Genomic DNA, 17,918 nt, shown 5'->3' with positions numbered 1-17,918 from the left:
GACACGTCTAAAATAGGTGCATTTAACTCTTTCTAGACAAAAGTTTGTCTTTGGAGTTGAAGAGGTTTTGATTGTTGGGCATATGTATGGGCCTTATGGGCGAAGGCCATCACCAGCAAAAATAGATAGGATTGATAGAATGCAAGATATATGCACGAATGTATTAGAGGTGCGTAGATTCTTGGGTGCATGTATGTTCTATTTGATATGGATTCCTCACTTTGTACATGTAGCCGATGCTCTTTATCAGCTTCTAAGGAAAGATTAGAAATTTCATTGGGAAAGGAAGCATCAAAAAGCAATGAAGAAATTGAAGCAACTCTTAAAATTTGCTCCTACATTGAGAAAGGTTGACTATTCACATGGAAAGCCTATCATTATTACTGTTGATACAAGCCCAATTGGGATTGGATGGGCAATTGGGTAAGATGATGAGGAAGGACAAAGATATGCAATTCGCTTTGGTGCTAAAGTATTGACTGAACGACAGAGAAGATATCCACATATTAAAAGAGAATTATGGGGAATTGTGACAACCCTTAAATGTGACAAGGAGTATTTTATGGGTACTCATGTAGTCATTGAGACCGATTGTTTGCCAGTATTGGGTATGATTACTAGTTGTGCTACTCCGGACATTGCTATGCTCCGGTGGATTGCATACATCAAATCTTTGAACCCTGAATTTCAACATGTTGCAAGAAGAGATAACCCAATGGCAGACATGTTATCTCGAGCACGTTATGAGAATGAAGATGGGATGATGGATGAGGAGGAAGAAGATGACTTTCTTATGGCTGAAAATGATGTTGCAAGAGTGAATTTAGCAATGCAAGGTGTTGCTACAGCATTAACAGAAGCTTGGATAACAAATAGAAGATACTTTAGATGTTTTGTATCTTGTGTAGAAGTGTTTCTGGAAGACAGATATACAGGAGAGTGGCTGAGAATTGGTCAATACCTCAGTACATTAACAAAGAGAGATGAATGGTCAGATGAGGAGTTTAAGAAAATCAAGAGGAAAGCATATGGGTTTTTTTTTAAAGATGGATACATATGAAAACATGCTAAAAAGAAACAGGGTATGCCATTGCGAGTTTTGGGTGACAGAGCTTCACAAGTAAAAGTAATGCAAGAATTCTATGAAAGCTTGTGGCCTGGTCATAGAGGTGTTTGGGATACTTTTACAAAGATCAAAGAAAAATATTGGTGGCAAGGTATGTATAAGGATATTGCTCACTTTGTGGAAACATATACAACATGTCAAATGTTTTCATCTCTGAGACATCGGGATGGATTGCAATCCACATATCCATTGTCTCTTCATTTTAAGTGGGTGGTGGATTTGGTCACAATGCCTATAGGTCTTTGGCAAATGAGGTATCTTGTACTTGCTCATGAAGACTTGACTAATCAAGTGAAAGGGAAAGCTTTACGTACTAAGACAACAAATGCTGTGTATACTTTTCTCTTAGAAGAGATCTTTTGTCGGTATGGCTGTGTGGAAAAAATTATAGCAAATAGGAGTGAGTTGGATGCAGATGAAGCTCATGATTTCTTTGCACGGTTGGGGATAAAGCTTGCTTTAACTTCAGCCTATAACCCTGAGGGAAATGGAAAAGTGAAAGAGGTCACCCACCTATTGTGAAGGCATTGGCAAAAGCATGTGAAGAGAAGGTAAAAGAGTGGCCACGATTGCTCCCTTATGCTTTGTGGGCCGACAGAACAACTCATAGTGTTGTTACAGGATATATGCCTGCAAAATTGATGTATGGTCAAAAACCTATCATGCCAATAGAAGAGATGATAGTCACATGGAGTGTGTTACCTTGGGAGGAGGAGTTGAATCGAGAGGAGTTGTTGACCTTACGCATTAGACAGTTGGAAAGAAAGTCAGAAGACATAGAGGAAGCAACTGCAAAGTTAAGGGCAGCAAGGATACAGAACAAGAAATGGTTTGACAAAAGACATAGACTGAGACCAAGAACCATACAAGATGGGGATTGGGTATTGGTTTATAATAACAGTTTAGATAACCAGCATAGTGCCATGCGTAAAGTTTCCAAAAGATGGTTTGGAAGACAGGTGTTTGATAATGCTACTTACGCATTAAATGAGCTGGATAGGACAGCCATTAAACTTCCGGTAGCAGGAAAAAGAATCAAATTATTCAAAAGGCGGAAATCTACTACCTATGAGTTACCAGAATTGGAAGAAAATAGTGGTCCTAATACAGGGGCTAGCCAGGAAGATATGGAAGATAAAAAAGTAAAGGATATGGTTGCAGAGGATGAGGAGAACTCAGAATCCGGTGACAACTAGGATTTTGGCACATACCGGAGGATGTGCAAGTTCAGAGGGGGTGGATGCCGTAATGTTATGAGGACACAGTGTGAAAAAATATGGAATGCATCATCATCCGACTTCTTTATTGATCTAGAGTCAATGTGATCTGAGCCATTAGTACTAGTGTAAGTTGCATGGATTATCCGAAAATACTAGATTTTTGGATAATTTTAGCCTATTTTCGATATTATTTATTGTAAAAATCCGAAAAAAGTTTTAAAAAAAACTTCTAGATTAGGATGGCATGCAAAAAGCTAGTTGCTTTTTCAGCCAATTAGGGGATTTTCACAAGAGGGACAGATTGACGAAATTGCGTGCGTCGCGATCGTTGTAAAGAGGCCGAAAACTGCAGATTGAACTGAAAGAAGAAGAAGAAGTGATCTAGGAGATCCGTGACTAGGCGTCCTGGTGTTTTACCCCCCTTTCAAAGCCAACGGAGCCAACAGAGCCATCAGATTTGGGTTCCGAGCAGCAGAGAAGAAGCTGTAATTTTTATGCACGTTTTGTTTTACAAAAAAGCTCCAGGAGATCTAATGCCTGAAGATTGCTTCTGAGTAGTGCGAAGATTCCAGAATCCTTCAATACAGATTGATTCAATTCATTGTGATTTGTCTTTGTAATGTTTACCACTTGGGTATTCTCTATCTTCTCTTCCATCTCCTATCTCTACTTCTGATCCCCGGTGGATTCAACCTTTCGACAAGAACCCCTCCGACACCGTTTTAGGGTTTTTGCTAAAATAAGCATGTTTTGGGGCTATTTAAGTAGCTAAGTACATTTCTTAGCACAACACCCTCTCTTAGGCCCAAAATAGGGTGAGAAAAGTAGACCAGTCTAAATTTTGATTTACCCCAAGATGTCTCACCCCAAAGCAGCCAGGGCATTGGAAGAAAGGTACACGTCGCCTGCCCAGTAACCTACCAAGACTACAGAGGCGATGGATATCTTACCAAGGGAGCCCAAGTGATCACCCCAGAGAGGTCAGGGCATTGGACCAAGGGTGCTCGTCGGCTGCCCAAGGGCCTACCAAGGCCTACAAAGGCAGATGGAATCAACAATGGACTTGTTTGTTTTTTCTTTTTCTTTTTTTTAAGTGTTTTGAAAATACATAAGTAATATAGGGGTAGCGGCCGATTAAGTGACAGATAGGAAAAGATAAAGAGAGTTTTAAACCCAAGTTATTCACAAAACTAGCAAGCCAATCCCTTGCACTAACGAGGATAAGTGCCTAAGGATGATAAAAGTGAGTGTATGTGTCAATCATGTATTAAATATGTGAGAGGCAAAAAAAAAACGATGGGCTTAGCAAGACAAGCAAAGCAAGCAAGGGCAGGAAAATTGCCTTTAGGAGAACTACCATGTGTTATGCTACAAATATGGTGGATTCTAGAGCCGACCACTCCAAAAGACCGAAAAGGAATAAATGCGTACAAATGCATGTTGACATGAAAAGAATGCCAATGCATAGAGTAATGCAAAGGGAGATGCAAGATATCATGCTCATGCAATATACTATGCAACGATGCCACTGGGACAGTGCCCTCACATGGAAAGTGTTCACTTGTCCAAGTGTCCTTTTACAATCAGGTCATCTTGATAGTGCGGATGAAGTTACAAATGCCCATAATACAATACAAAAGAATAAGTGAATGTAATGTCTAAAAAACTGTAAGCATCATCACTGTCACGATCAAGAGTAGGAGCTGCCCCTCTCAAACTGGAAGGGAAAGCAAGAGAAAAGCACCCTCTCCCCGTCAAGTTGAAAAAGTAGGAAAGGGTGTACCCAAGCCGATCTGGGTAGCAGGTACTGAAAAACCGGCCGGTTAATCGCTTTGGTCAAGATAACTGCAAAATTATCTGATGAAGGCATAAACTCTAGGCGAATAGTGCCTAGCTCAACTTACTCTCTGGAAAAGTGGAAGTGGACTCCCATATACCGTGTCCGTGGTCTGATAATCGGATTACCCGCAAGGGTAATGGCACTCTGGTTGTCGCAATAGACAACTGTAGAAGAGTCACATGGAAAATGAAGTGCCGCCAGTAAACTCCTCAAATAGATGGCCTCGGTGGTGCCATCGAAGAGAGCCCGATACTTGGCCTCGGCCGTGGAAGCCACCATCGTCTCTTGCTTACGGCTAGACCAAGAAATGGGAGCCGTGCCCAAGGTAAAGAGGTAGCCGCCATGGAAATGCCGGGTGTCAGGATCTCCTACCCAATCAAAATCAATGTACCCCTGCAAACATAAATCAGAACCATATGTCAAGCCATAAGAAAAAGTACACCGCAAATAACCCAACACACGAAGACATGCAATCCAATACGACATCCTAGGTGCTGTGAAATACTGACTGAGTATGCTAACTGAGTAAGCTAAATCTGGCCTAGTGTGAATTAACCAAAGAAGTTTTCCTACAACAGAACGATAAGTGTGTGCATCAAAGAGCTGTCCTAGGGTATCCCTCTCGTCAAAAACATACTGCCTAACGATCACCTTGTTTGTCCGAGGATCGAACAAACGATAGGCTTTCGCTTCAGAGAAATATCACACAAAAATAAGGAGATCAACTCAAGGAGTAAGCTTACCTATCTTGTCATCAGGCATATATATGTACACACGACACCCGAAGACTCTAAAATGGAAAATAATAGGCTGAGAGCCAAAAAATACCTCATACAGGGTCTTCTAAGGAAGAGCCGCAGTCGGGCATCGGTTGAGGATGTACACCGAAGTGTTAACAGCCTCAACCCATAGGCGCTCAGGAAGCTCTACTGCGAACAGCATAGAGCGTGCCATTTCCATGACTGTGCGGTTCCTACGCTCTATGACTCCATTCTGAGAGGGGAAGTTGGTAGAGGTGAGCTGGCGAGAAATGCCATGCTTCTGTAAAAACTCGGAAAACTTGTGGGAGATAAACTCACCACCGCTATTACTCCTCATGCACCCAACACGACGACCAGTCTGGTTATGAACCAACAACACCCAAGCAGAAAAATATGTGAAAGCATCTGACTTATGCTTGAGGAAGTACACCCACATGTATCGAGAATGATCATCCACTATCAAAAAGAAGTACAACGCGCCGTTCAAACCAGTAGTGGATGTCGGCCCACAAAGATCAACGTGAATCAGTCTAAGAGGATCCTCAGCTCCATGTGTAGACAGCTGAGGAATTGGGGTACGGTGCTGCTTCCCGAGCTGACAGGCTTTACAGACATCTCGAGCTAGCTTCATGCCTGGAAGGCCCTCAACCAGCTCATGGCATGACAACTCATAAATACGTCATAACCAAGATACCCTAAGCAAAAATGCCAAAGAGACTCATTTTGCGTAGGCTCCCGAGATGTGGCTAAGGCCTGGAAGCTATGGAACACAGAGCCTTCGGCGGTTGGCTCGGTCAGAAAGTGTATCATGTGGTATAGGCCATTAGACTGTGCCTCACTGCAAGCAATCACTAAACCAGTCAGAGAGTCAAGGACCTTGATTATGGTCGCTGTAAAGAAAACTGCTCGCCCCAATCGGCAAAGCTGCTAAACAGATAACAAGTTTACCCCAAGCTGAGGGACATGATATACATTGTCCACCGAAGCCAAATCCAGACCCTTGTCAGTGGCAAAACTGACGCAACCTTGAGCCTGAATCTTGACCGAAGAGTTGTTTCCTACACGGACCCGCCTGGCTGCAGGGGCTCGGATACGAAAAATGTCCTCTATAGGAGTCATGTGATGTGTAGCTCCACTGTCCACAATCCAAACTGGAGCTGAAGTGCTCGGCTGTGACGAGTGGGCCTCTGCAGTAATCTCGTCTGAAGGCAACTCACATATGTGGACGAGACTCGCATGTGATGTCTCTATAGAGACGATATGGGCCTCTACAGACCAGTCAGACAAGCCCTCTGGAGTTGAGAACGTTGTCGACTAAGATGACTGTGTGATGGCAGTGTGAGTCTAACCTTTAAACTGCCCCTTGCCATCACCCTGCCTCCCCTACTGGGGGTTACCCAATTGAGAGGCAGGGGTTTGAGACTTAGGTTTTGGTACTCTGCCTCGTGCCTTTGATCGACACTTGTCGTCAAAATGACCAGTCTTTTGACAATGTTGACAATACCTAGTCTTTTTAGGTACATTCTGCCACCCAGGTTTGAGTTGTGACTGGGAGTTTCCTTGAGAATCCCCAGATTGATTTAGCTTTTGAGTTTGATTTTGATTTTGAGTGGAGGTTTGGTTTGGTTTGTCCTTTCTGAGAATGAGCAAGAAGAGCCTCCTCTGAAGAGAAATTCATATGAAACTGATCGAACAACCGTGCGTAACGCAACAGCTGAACTCAAATTCATAGAATGTAGGCATGGTAGGCTTTGAAACTATTCCTTCCACAAAATTGAAGTATTTCTTGGGGAGTTTATTTAGAAACGATGTGACTTGATAATCAAAGAACTTGGGAGTCCCCATAGTGGAGAAACTGGAACATGAATATTTCGATAAGGTGCTGGTGTAGGTGGAGACATTGGGACACAGTAGCCTTGTCCAAAGTAAGGCTAGGACACAGCATTATGACCAGAAGGTCCACTAGGCAATGCCATGGAGGCAAACTGTGGAGGCAATTGATCCACACTCGGGAGAGACTGAGTGGGATATCCAGGCTGCAATGATCTCGAAAGTGTGTATGAGATAGGTGAAACACCACCCAACTGAGGGAAGGATGAGGTCCTAAAGGATGTGCCTATGTTTCCATAACCCCCCGAAGTGATGTGCGGTGGGACATGAGCTGTCTGAAATGGAAATGTAAATGGTATAAATGGAAGTGGTGAAGTAGTAGAAAAATGTGGTGGAATGGGTGGGTTTTGAAAGTGAGGCATATGAGGTGCAAATTCTTTTTATTCATTTTTATCATTTAAAGACTGAAAATGAAACTGTGAAGATGATGATAAACCATGTAATGAAGTGAAAGGAACACCAAATTCATTCTGATTATGTCAAGTAGACGGAAAAGGAAAAAAAAAAAAACAGAAAATGAGTTACCTGGCTTTTTCTTATAATCCCCGCAACGTGTGTTAACATACAAGAATTAGTCCTCTAGAGGACCTTTTCCGTAGTCAACAGACTGGACTCTTTCTTCCACATGATCTCTACCAGTATATTACAAAACAGAAGAGGTAAAAGAAGAAGACACAAAAGACAAATCAAAAGTACCTTGCATCGGAGAGGACGGAAGAGTCTAAAAAAATGGAACATACTCCGGATCTTGCTCTCCAAGAGGGGGGCCCATCCTTGATGGAGGTCTCGACGGCCCTGCAACATCATCAGACTTACGCGCAACATCTGAAGAGTGAAATCTATGCATACCTTCATTTAGAAGCTTTTTTTGAAGGGCAATCCTCCGGTCGAGCTCCTCAATCTTCTTTTGTTGATAGGCTATGATCAGTTTATATTCCTCAAACGTCAACTTGCCTATCTTTTCTTCCATGTACTCAGATGTTTCTCCCACCATGTCAAAACTTTGTGGAGTAAGCTGATCGGCCCACTCTCGCTCGGTTCTCGGCATAGACTGAGATCTGGAGACTGAATCGGTATTGATGTATTCGAAGTCATTTGAACCTACTGTTGTTCTTGCTTCTTGCGAAGAGCTTTCAGATCAAAGGTCTAGGTCTCTCAGAGAGTACCAGGCTCTGATACCATGTAAAGAAAAATACCCTAACACAAAAGCATAAATAGAAACCGTACGACAAAGCACAGACTGATAAAAAGAAAACAGTTAGGGTTAGGATTAGAGTAACTTAGAGACAATGAACACAGTGAATAAATGAAATGATATGACTACTAATAATATGATGCTCATGCAGCAAACACACTATACAGTGAATGAATATTGAACCTCGAACTCCTGTATCTCTAGGATTAGGGCAGGGGTAATGAGCTGGGGAGTGTGTCGTACTCTGAATGGATCCCGAATCGCAGCAAGGCAGCCTCCGGATATCGAACACCAGCGAACGCAACAGTGAGAAGCTATATCTGATGCAGACAACAGTGAGAAGATAGAAAGACTAAAAATGGAGCCTGCAGGAAAGAGAAAGACAAAACGCAGGCAAGACAGCCTGCAAGAGAGAGAAAGACTAAAAATGGAGCCTCCAAGAGAGAAAGATTGAAAACGCACCCAGGACAGCCTGCAGGAGAGAGAAAGACTGTAGCGACTGCAAACAGGAGAGAGAAAACTGTCAGGGCGGCAGCTAGAGCCTGCAAACGCAGCACTTTACTGGCGTGGCAGGCTGTACGACAACAGTGCAGATGAACAGCAGTCAGAAACAGCAGCAATCAACGTATGGAGGGCTGGAAACAAGCGCCAGACTATAGGGAACAGTGATGGACAGCAAGGGCTGAGATGTCCTCCGTGACCGGGGTGTGGACAGCAAGCTGGTAACACCTGAAACTTGCAAAAATGAGATCGTGAAAGAGTGGAGGGCTGGCTGCCAATTTATAGAAAATTAGAATTCTAGATCCTCTCCCACTTAACTTTCTCGATCCGCTCCCCGTTTTAGGGTTTTGGCTAAAATAAGCCTAAAATAAGTACGTTTTGGGGCTGTTTCAGTGGCTAAGTGCATTTCTTAGCACAACAAGCAGCACCAATCTTCATCCCTAAGTTTACAGATTCAAAGGCTTCTCTTCTTCGACAGTCTCCTTGCTCCAAGCGACACCTCATAATTCTTCTATTTCCAAACTCGGAGATTTCTTCAGCACTCTCCCTACTCTAGGGCATCTTTCGTGGCACCCTTGTATCAAATTTACTTTATTATTTCAATTCTTCATCATCTTATTCATCTAAGTTTCTCCTCCCTTCTTAGTGTTTGTCATACACACTATGTTTACCCCTCCTACTGTCTCTCTTGTTGCTCGGTCATTTCTTGACAAAAACAATATCCTACAAAGATCAAATCACCCTATTTTATCATCAGGGTTGTGCATGTGGGCACGACTCCCAAAAACTTAGAAGTGGAAAACTACAAGCCGAGAGCCAAAGAATGCCTCGTACGGAGTCCTCTGAGGGATAGTAGTTGAGGATGTACACAGAAGTGTTAACAGCCTCAATCCAAAGGTGCTCAACGAGCTTTGTTACGAACAATATAGAGCATACCATGTTCATGATGGTCTGGTTTCTAAGCACTACAACTCCATTCTATGAAGTGGAGTTGGTAAAGGTAAGCTGACATGAGATGCCATGCTCCTGTAGAAACTCAAAAAACTCGTGGAAGGTGAACTCACCTCCACTGTCACTCCTCATGCATTATACACAACGACCAATCCGGTTATGCACGAGGAGCACCCAAGTAGAAAAATATGTAAAAGCATCTGACTTAGGCTTGAGAAAGTACACCACATGTATCTAGAATAATTATCCACAATCAAAAAGAAGTACAATGCACCGTTCATACAACGAAGGATGTCGGGCCACAAAGATCAACATGAATCAATGAAGGAGGCGCCTTAGTCTATATGTAGACTGTCGAGGAAATGGGATGCAATGATGCATCCACAGTTGACAAGCTTTACAGATATCCCACAATAGCTTCAAGCATAAAAGGCCATCAACCATCTGTCGATGCAACACCTCATAAAGAGAGTTTGTATCCATGATGCCCTAAGAGAAAATGCCAAAGACACTTAGTACTCGTAGGCTCCCGTGCAATGGCTAAAGCTTGGAAGCAATGGAACTCCTGAGCCCTCATATGTCGGCTCAAAAAGAAACTGTGTCATGTGGTATATGCCACTAAGCTATGCCTCACCGCGAGCAATCACTAAACCAGTTTGAGAGTCAAGGTCCTCGACTATGGTCACTATGAAGAAGATTGCTCGACCGAACCGACCAAGCTACTAAACAGATAATAAGTTCAACCCAAGTTGGAGGACATAGTATGCAACATTAAGTGTACCATGATCCGGGCCTTGGTCAGTGGCAAAATTGACACGACTGTGGGCCTGAATCTTGACCAAGGAGTTATTCCTCCCCAACTCGGACCCAACTAGCTACAGGGGCTCCAAAAAAGAAATGTCTTGGAGGGGGGTCATATGACAAGTAGCTCCATTCTCCACAATCCAAGGAGTAGCTAAAGTACTCGATTGTGACGAGTGGACCTCTACAGTCACCTTGTTAGGAGGCAACTTGCAGATATGGACAACACTCACATCCTCAAATGTCTCTATGGAGACAATGTGGGTCTCTACAAACCAATCAGGCAAGCCCTTTGGCATTAAAAACATTGTCAGTTGTGATAGCTAACCAATGAAAGCACAAGTCTGTCTTAGCTTTTGGTATTGTGCTTCATGCCTTTGATCAACACTAGTCGTCAAAGTGGCCAGCCTTCTGACAATGTTGACAATACCTATTTTTCTTTGGTACATTGTGTCACCCAGGTTTGAGAGATGACTGGGAGTTTCCTTAGGTCTCACTAGATTAATTTTGATTCTGATTTTGAGTTTGTTTTTAATTTTGAGTGGAATTTTGATTTTGTTTACCCTTCCCTTCCTGCCCCTTCTGAGAAGATGCAACAAGAGTCCTCTATATAGAGATCAAACTATGAAACTAATCGAACAATCGAGTGTAACATAGTAGCTAACACTCAAATTCATAGAATGTGGACATAGTAGGCTGTGAGATTACCTACACAAAATTGAAGTATTTCATCTCGGCAGCTTGTTAAGAAACAATGTGACCTAATGGTTTGAAGACTTAGGAGCCCCTGTAGTAGAGAACTCGAGGAGAAGACACTGATACTCAACCAACTTGATCTCGGTCAATGATTTTAAAGTTTTGAAGCTCATGGTTCAAATTGATACGAGGGGTTCTATCCTAAGGCACATAATGGTCAGTCAAGTGTACCCAACACTCAGATGCTAAGTCAAAATGTTAAAACTATGAATGAAATTTAAGTAATAGACCTTGCATCATCTCGACAATAGCAAAGACATTCCTAGCCTCAATGAGTGAACAACCTCATATGGAATAAGTGTGGGATCAGGTTGGGGTTCTAACCCTTGCACAAGATCCCATAGGTTCTGTGAGTCAAGGACATGTCTCAACAAGTTTGACCAAGTAGTAAAGTTCAATCCGTTAAAACGAGTCATTAAAGACATGTTTGACTGATGAGGAGAAAGAACCATGAGGTGTCACGTAAGTGGAATAAGATGGATAAGAAGAAGATGGTGGAGGGGAATAAGTAGGAAGTGGAGGAGGTGGGTAGGCAAAAATAGGCTAAAAATTTTCAATGGGTGCCGATTAATGTAGAGGCACTGAAACATGAATGTTTCCATAAAGTATCGGTGGAATGGAGGCACCAAGCCACGTAAGCCTTATCCAACAGTTAGATAGGGTCCTGGAAACAGCATAATGACCAAAAGGCCCACTAGGTAATGCCATAGAGGCAAACCATGGTACCAACTAATCTGCATTTGGTGATGGATGGGTGGTATTCCCAAGCCATGAAAATCCCAAAAGTGTATGGATGGAAGGATGAACCTCCATAATGGAGACACCACCTAGCTGAGGAAAGGCGAGGTCCTAAAGGGCGTGTCTAAGGATGAAGGACCCCCGGTGTGATGTATGAAGACATGAAATGTGCACTTCATGGAGGCTGAAAGGAAGGTGGAGTAGAACTAGTAGGGTGGGATGGATGGGAGATTAAATGGATTTATCTAGATTTATCATTTGTGTAATAGTGGGAATTAATTTAGGTTCCTTTTGTCCATTAAATGCAAATGAAGAAAAAGATCATTCACCAAAATCAATTGACCATGAGATGTAAAAGCTGAAGGAAAAGATGAAGAAGCACTTAGCAATGAATCTTGCAACTTTTGCTTACCTTTTCTTGAGTTCAAATGGAAAAATCTATCCTCTTCGGGGCTTATGAACCAATACTTGCTATGAAGAGTTCCTTCATTCTGAGCATCACCAATATCTTGTGAAAAAGAGAAAGTACATTCAAAAGGTTGAGAAGTATTGATATACATACCTAACACAAGTAAATGAAGGTGAACAAGTATATGGAAAAGATAAAAGAGGTAGATGGAGATGATTGTGGTAGAGAGGAAAACAGTTTGTACTTCATGCCAGTTTCCACATCATGGTGATCAGTTCTTTGTGGAGCTTCCGTCCTCCTTGCTGAACAAAATGGAAATCTGAATGAATGACTAAATACTGAATATACAATACTCATGCAGCAAACAAACCATGTTGGGAATGAAAACTGTAACCCGAACTTTTGTGCCTCAAGGTCCAAGTCAAAGGTTATGAGCAGCAGAGTGTGTCGTACTCCTGATCGATCTCGAAACACAGCAAGGCAACAGCAAACGCAGCAAACAGTGATGTTGGGTCAATGTCAAGCAGGCAGAAGAGAGAAAACTGCCAAACACAGTAGGCTGATGATGATGTGGGCTACTAATAGCAACAAAAACACAAGTATGATAATGTGGCAAGCTGACGGCAATAAAGATTAAGGTATGATGACGTGGAAATCTATACAACAACTATAAATCACAAATGCAACAATTTGGCAAGTCGCCAGCTATAGACGATGTGGCTGATTGGCAAACACAGTAAAATTCAATGTAGATTGTGTGATGAAGGTTGGAAACAAGCCTCAGATGGCTGTAGACAAGATCGAGCAGCAACTAAGATGTCCTCTACAAATGGGGTGTGGGCAACAAAGCTAGAAGGCCTAAAACCTACAAAAACGAGATTGGACTAAATGGAGAGCAGCCTACCTATTCATAAAAAGTTTCAAGACCTCGAATCTCACCTTGTTTTAAACTCTCTTGAACCACACCTCATTTTAGGGTTTTCATTAATTAAGCATTTTTGGGGCTGTTCAAGAGGCTAACTCAGCATGTAATGCTTATTTTAGCCCAACACCAAGATGCTCAAACATTGAGCAGGCCATCTCAAGCATGGTTCTATTGGCACATTCGACCACATCATTCTCAAATGGAATATTCGAAGGAGAATACTTCATCCGAATCCCATGATCTTTGCAAAACTTGTCAAAAACCTTGGAGCAAAACTCTCAACCAAGATCGTCTTACACTATGAATTTTGAAAGAAGTTTGTGTTTCAGGAAACACCTTCCAATCACTAAAGCTGTAGTATGCCTTATCCTTGTACTCTAGAAAATACGGCCATGTGTGCATGCTAAAATCATGAGTCAAAAATCCTCTTTCTCCATCATACTCTGATAGAGCTCACAACCAAGAGATGACAAATTGACAAAATATAGGCCGACAGTAGGAGTGCACTACCATTTCACCAAAGACCAAGGTAAGCTAGGCAACATTTGCCCAGACTTTATGCCATCATCTAACAATTTTACAAATATCTTGACCAAGCCAATCAACCACCTAGTCCTTCAGTACTTGCTAACCTAGGATCAAAATGGGTGCTCCATCCCCTTGTATTTCAACCTAATGGGGAGGGGGGGTTTCCCTCTAGCTTTCCCTTCCACCATCCAATCCAGTGGTCACTTTTTCTCTTGATGTTTATAGGGTGTCTTGATTATATTTTGCTTCATGGACATTAGTATTATACTTTGAATCATTATCTGCATCATCAAGCTGATTATGATTGTAAATTACCCCATGCATTGGCATTCTATTCTTATAAACATGTATCTCGACATCAGCATAGCATTTTGCATGAGGATGAGATCTTGCATTGCCCTTTGTATTATCCCATGCATTGGCATTCTATTCTTGTAAACATGCATCTATGCGCATTTATCCCTTCCACTCAAAGAATGGTCAACTCTGGATCCACCATATTCACGTTAGGCAATCTCTTTAGCAGCTTCCCCACATACCCCCCATAGTTTTTCTTCTTCACCAACCCTCCAGGGTGGTTGGATAGCTTGTCTATTTTGTGGTATGTTGGATCTAACCATCCCTTCTCATTTTCCCTAGGGGCACACATGCCCAATAGGATTCTACCCATTACTCCAAAAGAATGGATTTTTTTTTAAAGTTCAAAATGGTTCAATCCCCCTTTGCAGGCCCTAGTAAACCACTAGGTAGTTGATGAGCTAATTGAGCTAAAATAAGCATTATATGCTGAATTAGCCTCTTGGACAGCCTCAAATTTTCTTAATTAATGAAAATCCTAAAACAAGGAGTGGTTTGAGAGATTTGAAAACGGAAAGAGGTTCAAGTTCTCGAAACTTTCTATAAATAGATAGGCTACCCTCTAGCTTCACTGTCCACACCCTGTTTGCGGAAGACATCTCAACCGACACTGCCCGCCCTTGTCTACACCCATCCAAGGCCTATTTCCAGCCTTCATTGGGCAGTCCACGCCTCTAATAACTGTTGTCAAGTCTCGACTGTTGCTACAGTTCATTCCTCTGCTATCACCAAACTGCCATGTGGCATTCTACAACTGCATTCGTACCTACTCACTACCGCCCTACTCCAAGCTGCCTTGCTGCGTTTCAGGATCCATCAGGAGTACAACACGCTCTCCAACTCGCCACCTTTGCCTCGGTCCTCAAGACACGAGAGTTCGGGGTACAATTTTCATTCCTTGCACAATTTATTTGCTGCATGAGCATTGTGTATTCAGTGTTCAATTATTCATTCAGATTTTCATTGTGTTCATTGTCTCTAAGTTACCCTAACCCTAAATGTGTTCTGTTGAGTTTATGCTTTGTTGAATGCTTTCATATATGTTTCTGCGTTAGGGTATTTCTTTACATGAGCACCTTTTGTCCAATCCAAAGCTTCCATCCTACCTCCAAAGACACCTGATTTGCAGCATCTTTCTACCTACTATTGTTAGGCATCTTGGTCTGAAGTCATCATCATCTGGAACTGCATCTACTATCTCTGCATTCCCCTCAGTCAAAGAACTGCTGTGTTTTGCTGTCTATGGAGTCTTCCTCAGCCTCAGCAGCATCTGCACACTCTAGCACTGCTATGTTAGCAGTTTCTGCTGCCATCATCACTACTTGGACTGCCTACATCACATTCTCCATTGAGCTTTGGCAGTTTGCTGCATTCAGGTTCATCAAATTATGAAACACTCCTCCATCATCCCTTGGTCCACCCCATGGGAGATGGTGGCTGTTGGACAGCTTTCCCTGCTCCTTGAGCATTCCTTGAATCACATATCTTGCATATTGGGCTCATTCATTGGGTTTAATCCTGCATTCATTCATTCATTCATTCATTTCCTTATTCTTCATTTATGCTTTTAGAGTCCGTTTGTCAATCATGTTCGTACACTCTATATTTTCTAGCAGAGCCACCTTGGACCATTTCAAGATGGAGGAGAGAGTCTTCAGTTTTAGAACCATTCTTATTTTGATATATCTTAGCCTCATATTAGGATACATTTATCTCATGTAACTTCACTTCAGCTTTATTGTGATGAGAAGACATTGGATATAGATGTATTAGTTTTCGTCTCATAGGCCACATTGGCCTTTTGCACATATTAATATTTCTTTCTTTCTTCTTTCTTTCTATAAATCCTAGTGTATCCTCATAGGAGATTGTAATTGTGACTCTAATCATAAAACATTCACTAAAATGCAAGTGTTCAAGCTCATATAACTGACGACAGGTCATATTTACATAATAATAAAGGCAACTAGGCAGCTGGCTGCCCAATTGGACGAAGTGACCAATGCTTCATGAACGTACCTACCTAGCTCCAAAGCCTCCCTAAGCCTCTGGGGTAGCCTTCTATGTCAGCCCAAACTGTAACTTGGTTCACTGTACACAAGCTAGAATTCATACATGCAATGACCATCCCTTGTTGAAGTTCAAGCAATCTAACTGTAATGAGATCTGTTGCTAGGTCTGAAGATGTTGGCTAGCAGTAAGTCAATTGATTGATGACTCAATGTACATAATTTGTAGTGAGCCACCATCGGCAAGAGCTAAGAGCAATTTGCAATCCTGCTATCAAAATCTTAGGCAAGTCTTGGCAATGTACATAATTTGTAGTAAGCCACCATCAGCAAGAGCTAAGAGCAGTTTGCAATCCCGTTATCAAAATCTTAAGCAAGTCTCTGATCCTGCCACTTTGGCACGCCTAACTATACTTTTAGTATAGGCAAGGTAGAAAAGTGTCAAGGCCCAAGTCCAAAAATACAAAAACATAGTTCTATGCAGTCAATTAAGTCTGTTCGTTCTGGTTCACAACTATAACTTTGTCGACCGTAGGAAAGTCGCACAGTTCATTGACATTGTAGGTTTCATACACAAAGAAGCATCACATTGCTCATATGGCACATACACAAGCTTTGAGATGCTGTAAAAATATGCATAAAAGGGAACAGTTTGAGCTCTGAATTGCGAGGAGACCCATCTCATCGAATGTCCCAAATGGTATAAGGCCTTATATCACATAAGAATTCCTTTTCATTGAGAACAAAGATTTACGTGTGCCTCTTAGGTATCAGAGACAAATGCGTTAAAAGAATTGATCTACATACTTGGTTCAGACAATGGAGATCATTCACTTATTGACAATAGATTCGGATGCTTATGACTGAATAGCACTTAAGCTCTCAAGAACCTCGACATACTGAAGCGCTATCTAGTTTATGTACGAATTAGATGCCGCCATTTGATGAAAGCGCTTAGTCAGAAGCAGTTAATACAGATTGAGACAGTAGGCATACCAGAAACTGTGTTGGTTAGGCAGCTCATGCGGCAAGTTATGGCTGTTGCTGTTCCTTTTCCATTGGTCGGGAGTGGAGCGGCGTTGGTCCTGAGCGTGCAGGCAGAGGGGGATAGAAGGTGCGCGGAGCTGAGCTTGAGAGATGGAAGAACGGAGGCCATCTCTTCTCCAAAGCTTCACGCCTGCGTTATCGCCGGGGCCATATTGGAGAGTTGATGGTGGTCGTTTTTGAGAAACATTCCCATGACCAGATAAACTTCAAATAAATGAGTAAGGCACGTGCCGGCCAGGTTTTAAATTTGAAGCCCACCTTGGCACTCATGGGCCATTGGCTTAGAACACAAAGAATTTTGGGCAAGGCGTCAAAGTTGAAGACTCAAAAACACGGTAAGGTTTGGGTCGCCCGAGGGATAGATAAGGTTTGGGTCACCTCGAGGGATAGTAGGGATCACAGGAACAAAGTCACCCCACTCTCACTTGCTTGCACCAATGCGGATCAGGGATAGTGGGGTTTACTAACACCCTCACTGCCCTTGCAAGTACTGGGGAAAAATGCAAGTTTTGTGGGGGAAGGTAGCACTACCCAATCAATGTGAAAACTAACTTGTCCACCACTAGTCATCGAATAGTCCCGTGTGTACTTTTGTCAAATCACTTTTACTCAAGCCCAAGAACAACAATTCAAGCGATTGGGGTGACCATAGAAAAGCCTTGGACCATAACATATAGGGTTGTTGCCCCCGCAATAGCTAGTGCGACGTAGCTCTAAGGTGTCAAGGTTATATAAGTACACATACATATATGCATATGTATGCTTGTACTATTCAATACATTAGCTAAGATTATCTGCATTTGAAATCTTAGATATCAACATTTGTAATAGTTGGCTACATTACATGAGGCTCTTTTAATGTTT

At 42.3% G+C, this 17,918-nt stretch overlaps 1 protein-coding gene across 1 annotated transcript in view; it reads right to left on the bottom strand.

The window, feature by feature from the left end:
• LOC148026534 (protein IN CHLOROPLAST ATPASE BIOGENESIS, chloroplastic-like) overlaps positions 1–17,278 on the bottom strand; it is a 108,704-nt gene extending 91,426 nt beyond the window's left edge. The window contains exon 1 of the mRNA XM_087690974.1: positions 17,004–17,278. Coding sequence (XP_087547100.1) covers positions 17,004–17,163 — 160 coding nt within the window. The 5' untranslated portion in view covers positions 17,164–17,278. The remainder of the gene's footprint in view (positions 1–17,003) is intronic.
• Between the last annotated feature and the right edge of the window lie 640 nt (positions 17,279–17,918).

This window comes from Lygodium microphyllum, chromosome 13 (assembly GCF_053477565.2).
Source record: "Lygodium microphyllum isolate KBCC chromosome 13, Lygodium_microphyllum_v1.1.10, whole genome shotgun sequence".
NCBI lineage: Eukaryota > Viridiplantae > Streptophyta > Polypodiopsida > Schizaeales > Lygodiaceae > Lygodium > Lygodium microphyllum.
The sequence above is the reverse complement of the archived record's forward strand: the minus strand, read 5'-3'. Positions and strand labels throughout refer to the sequence as shown.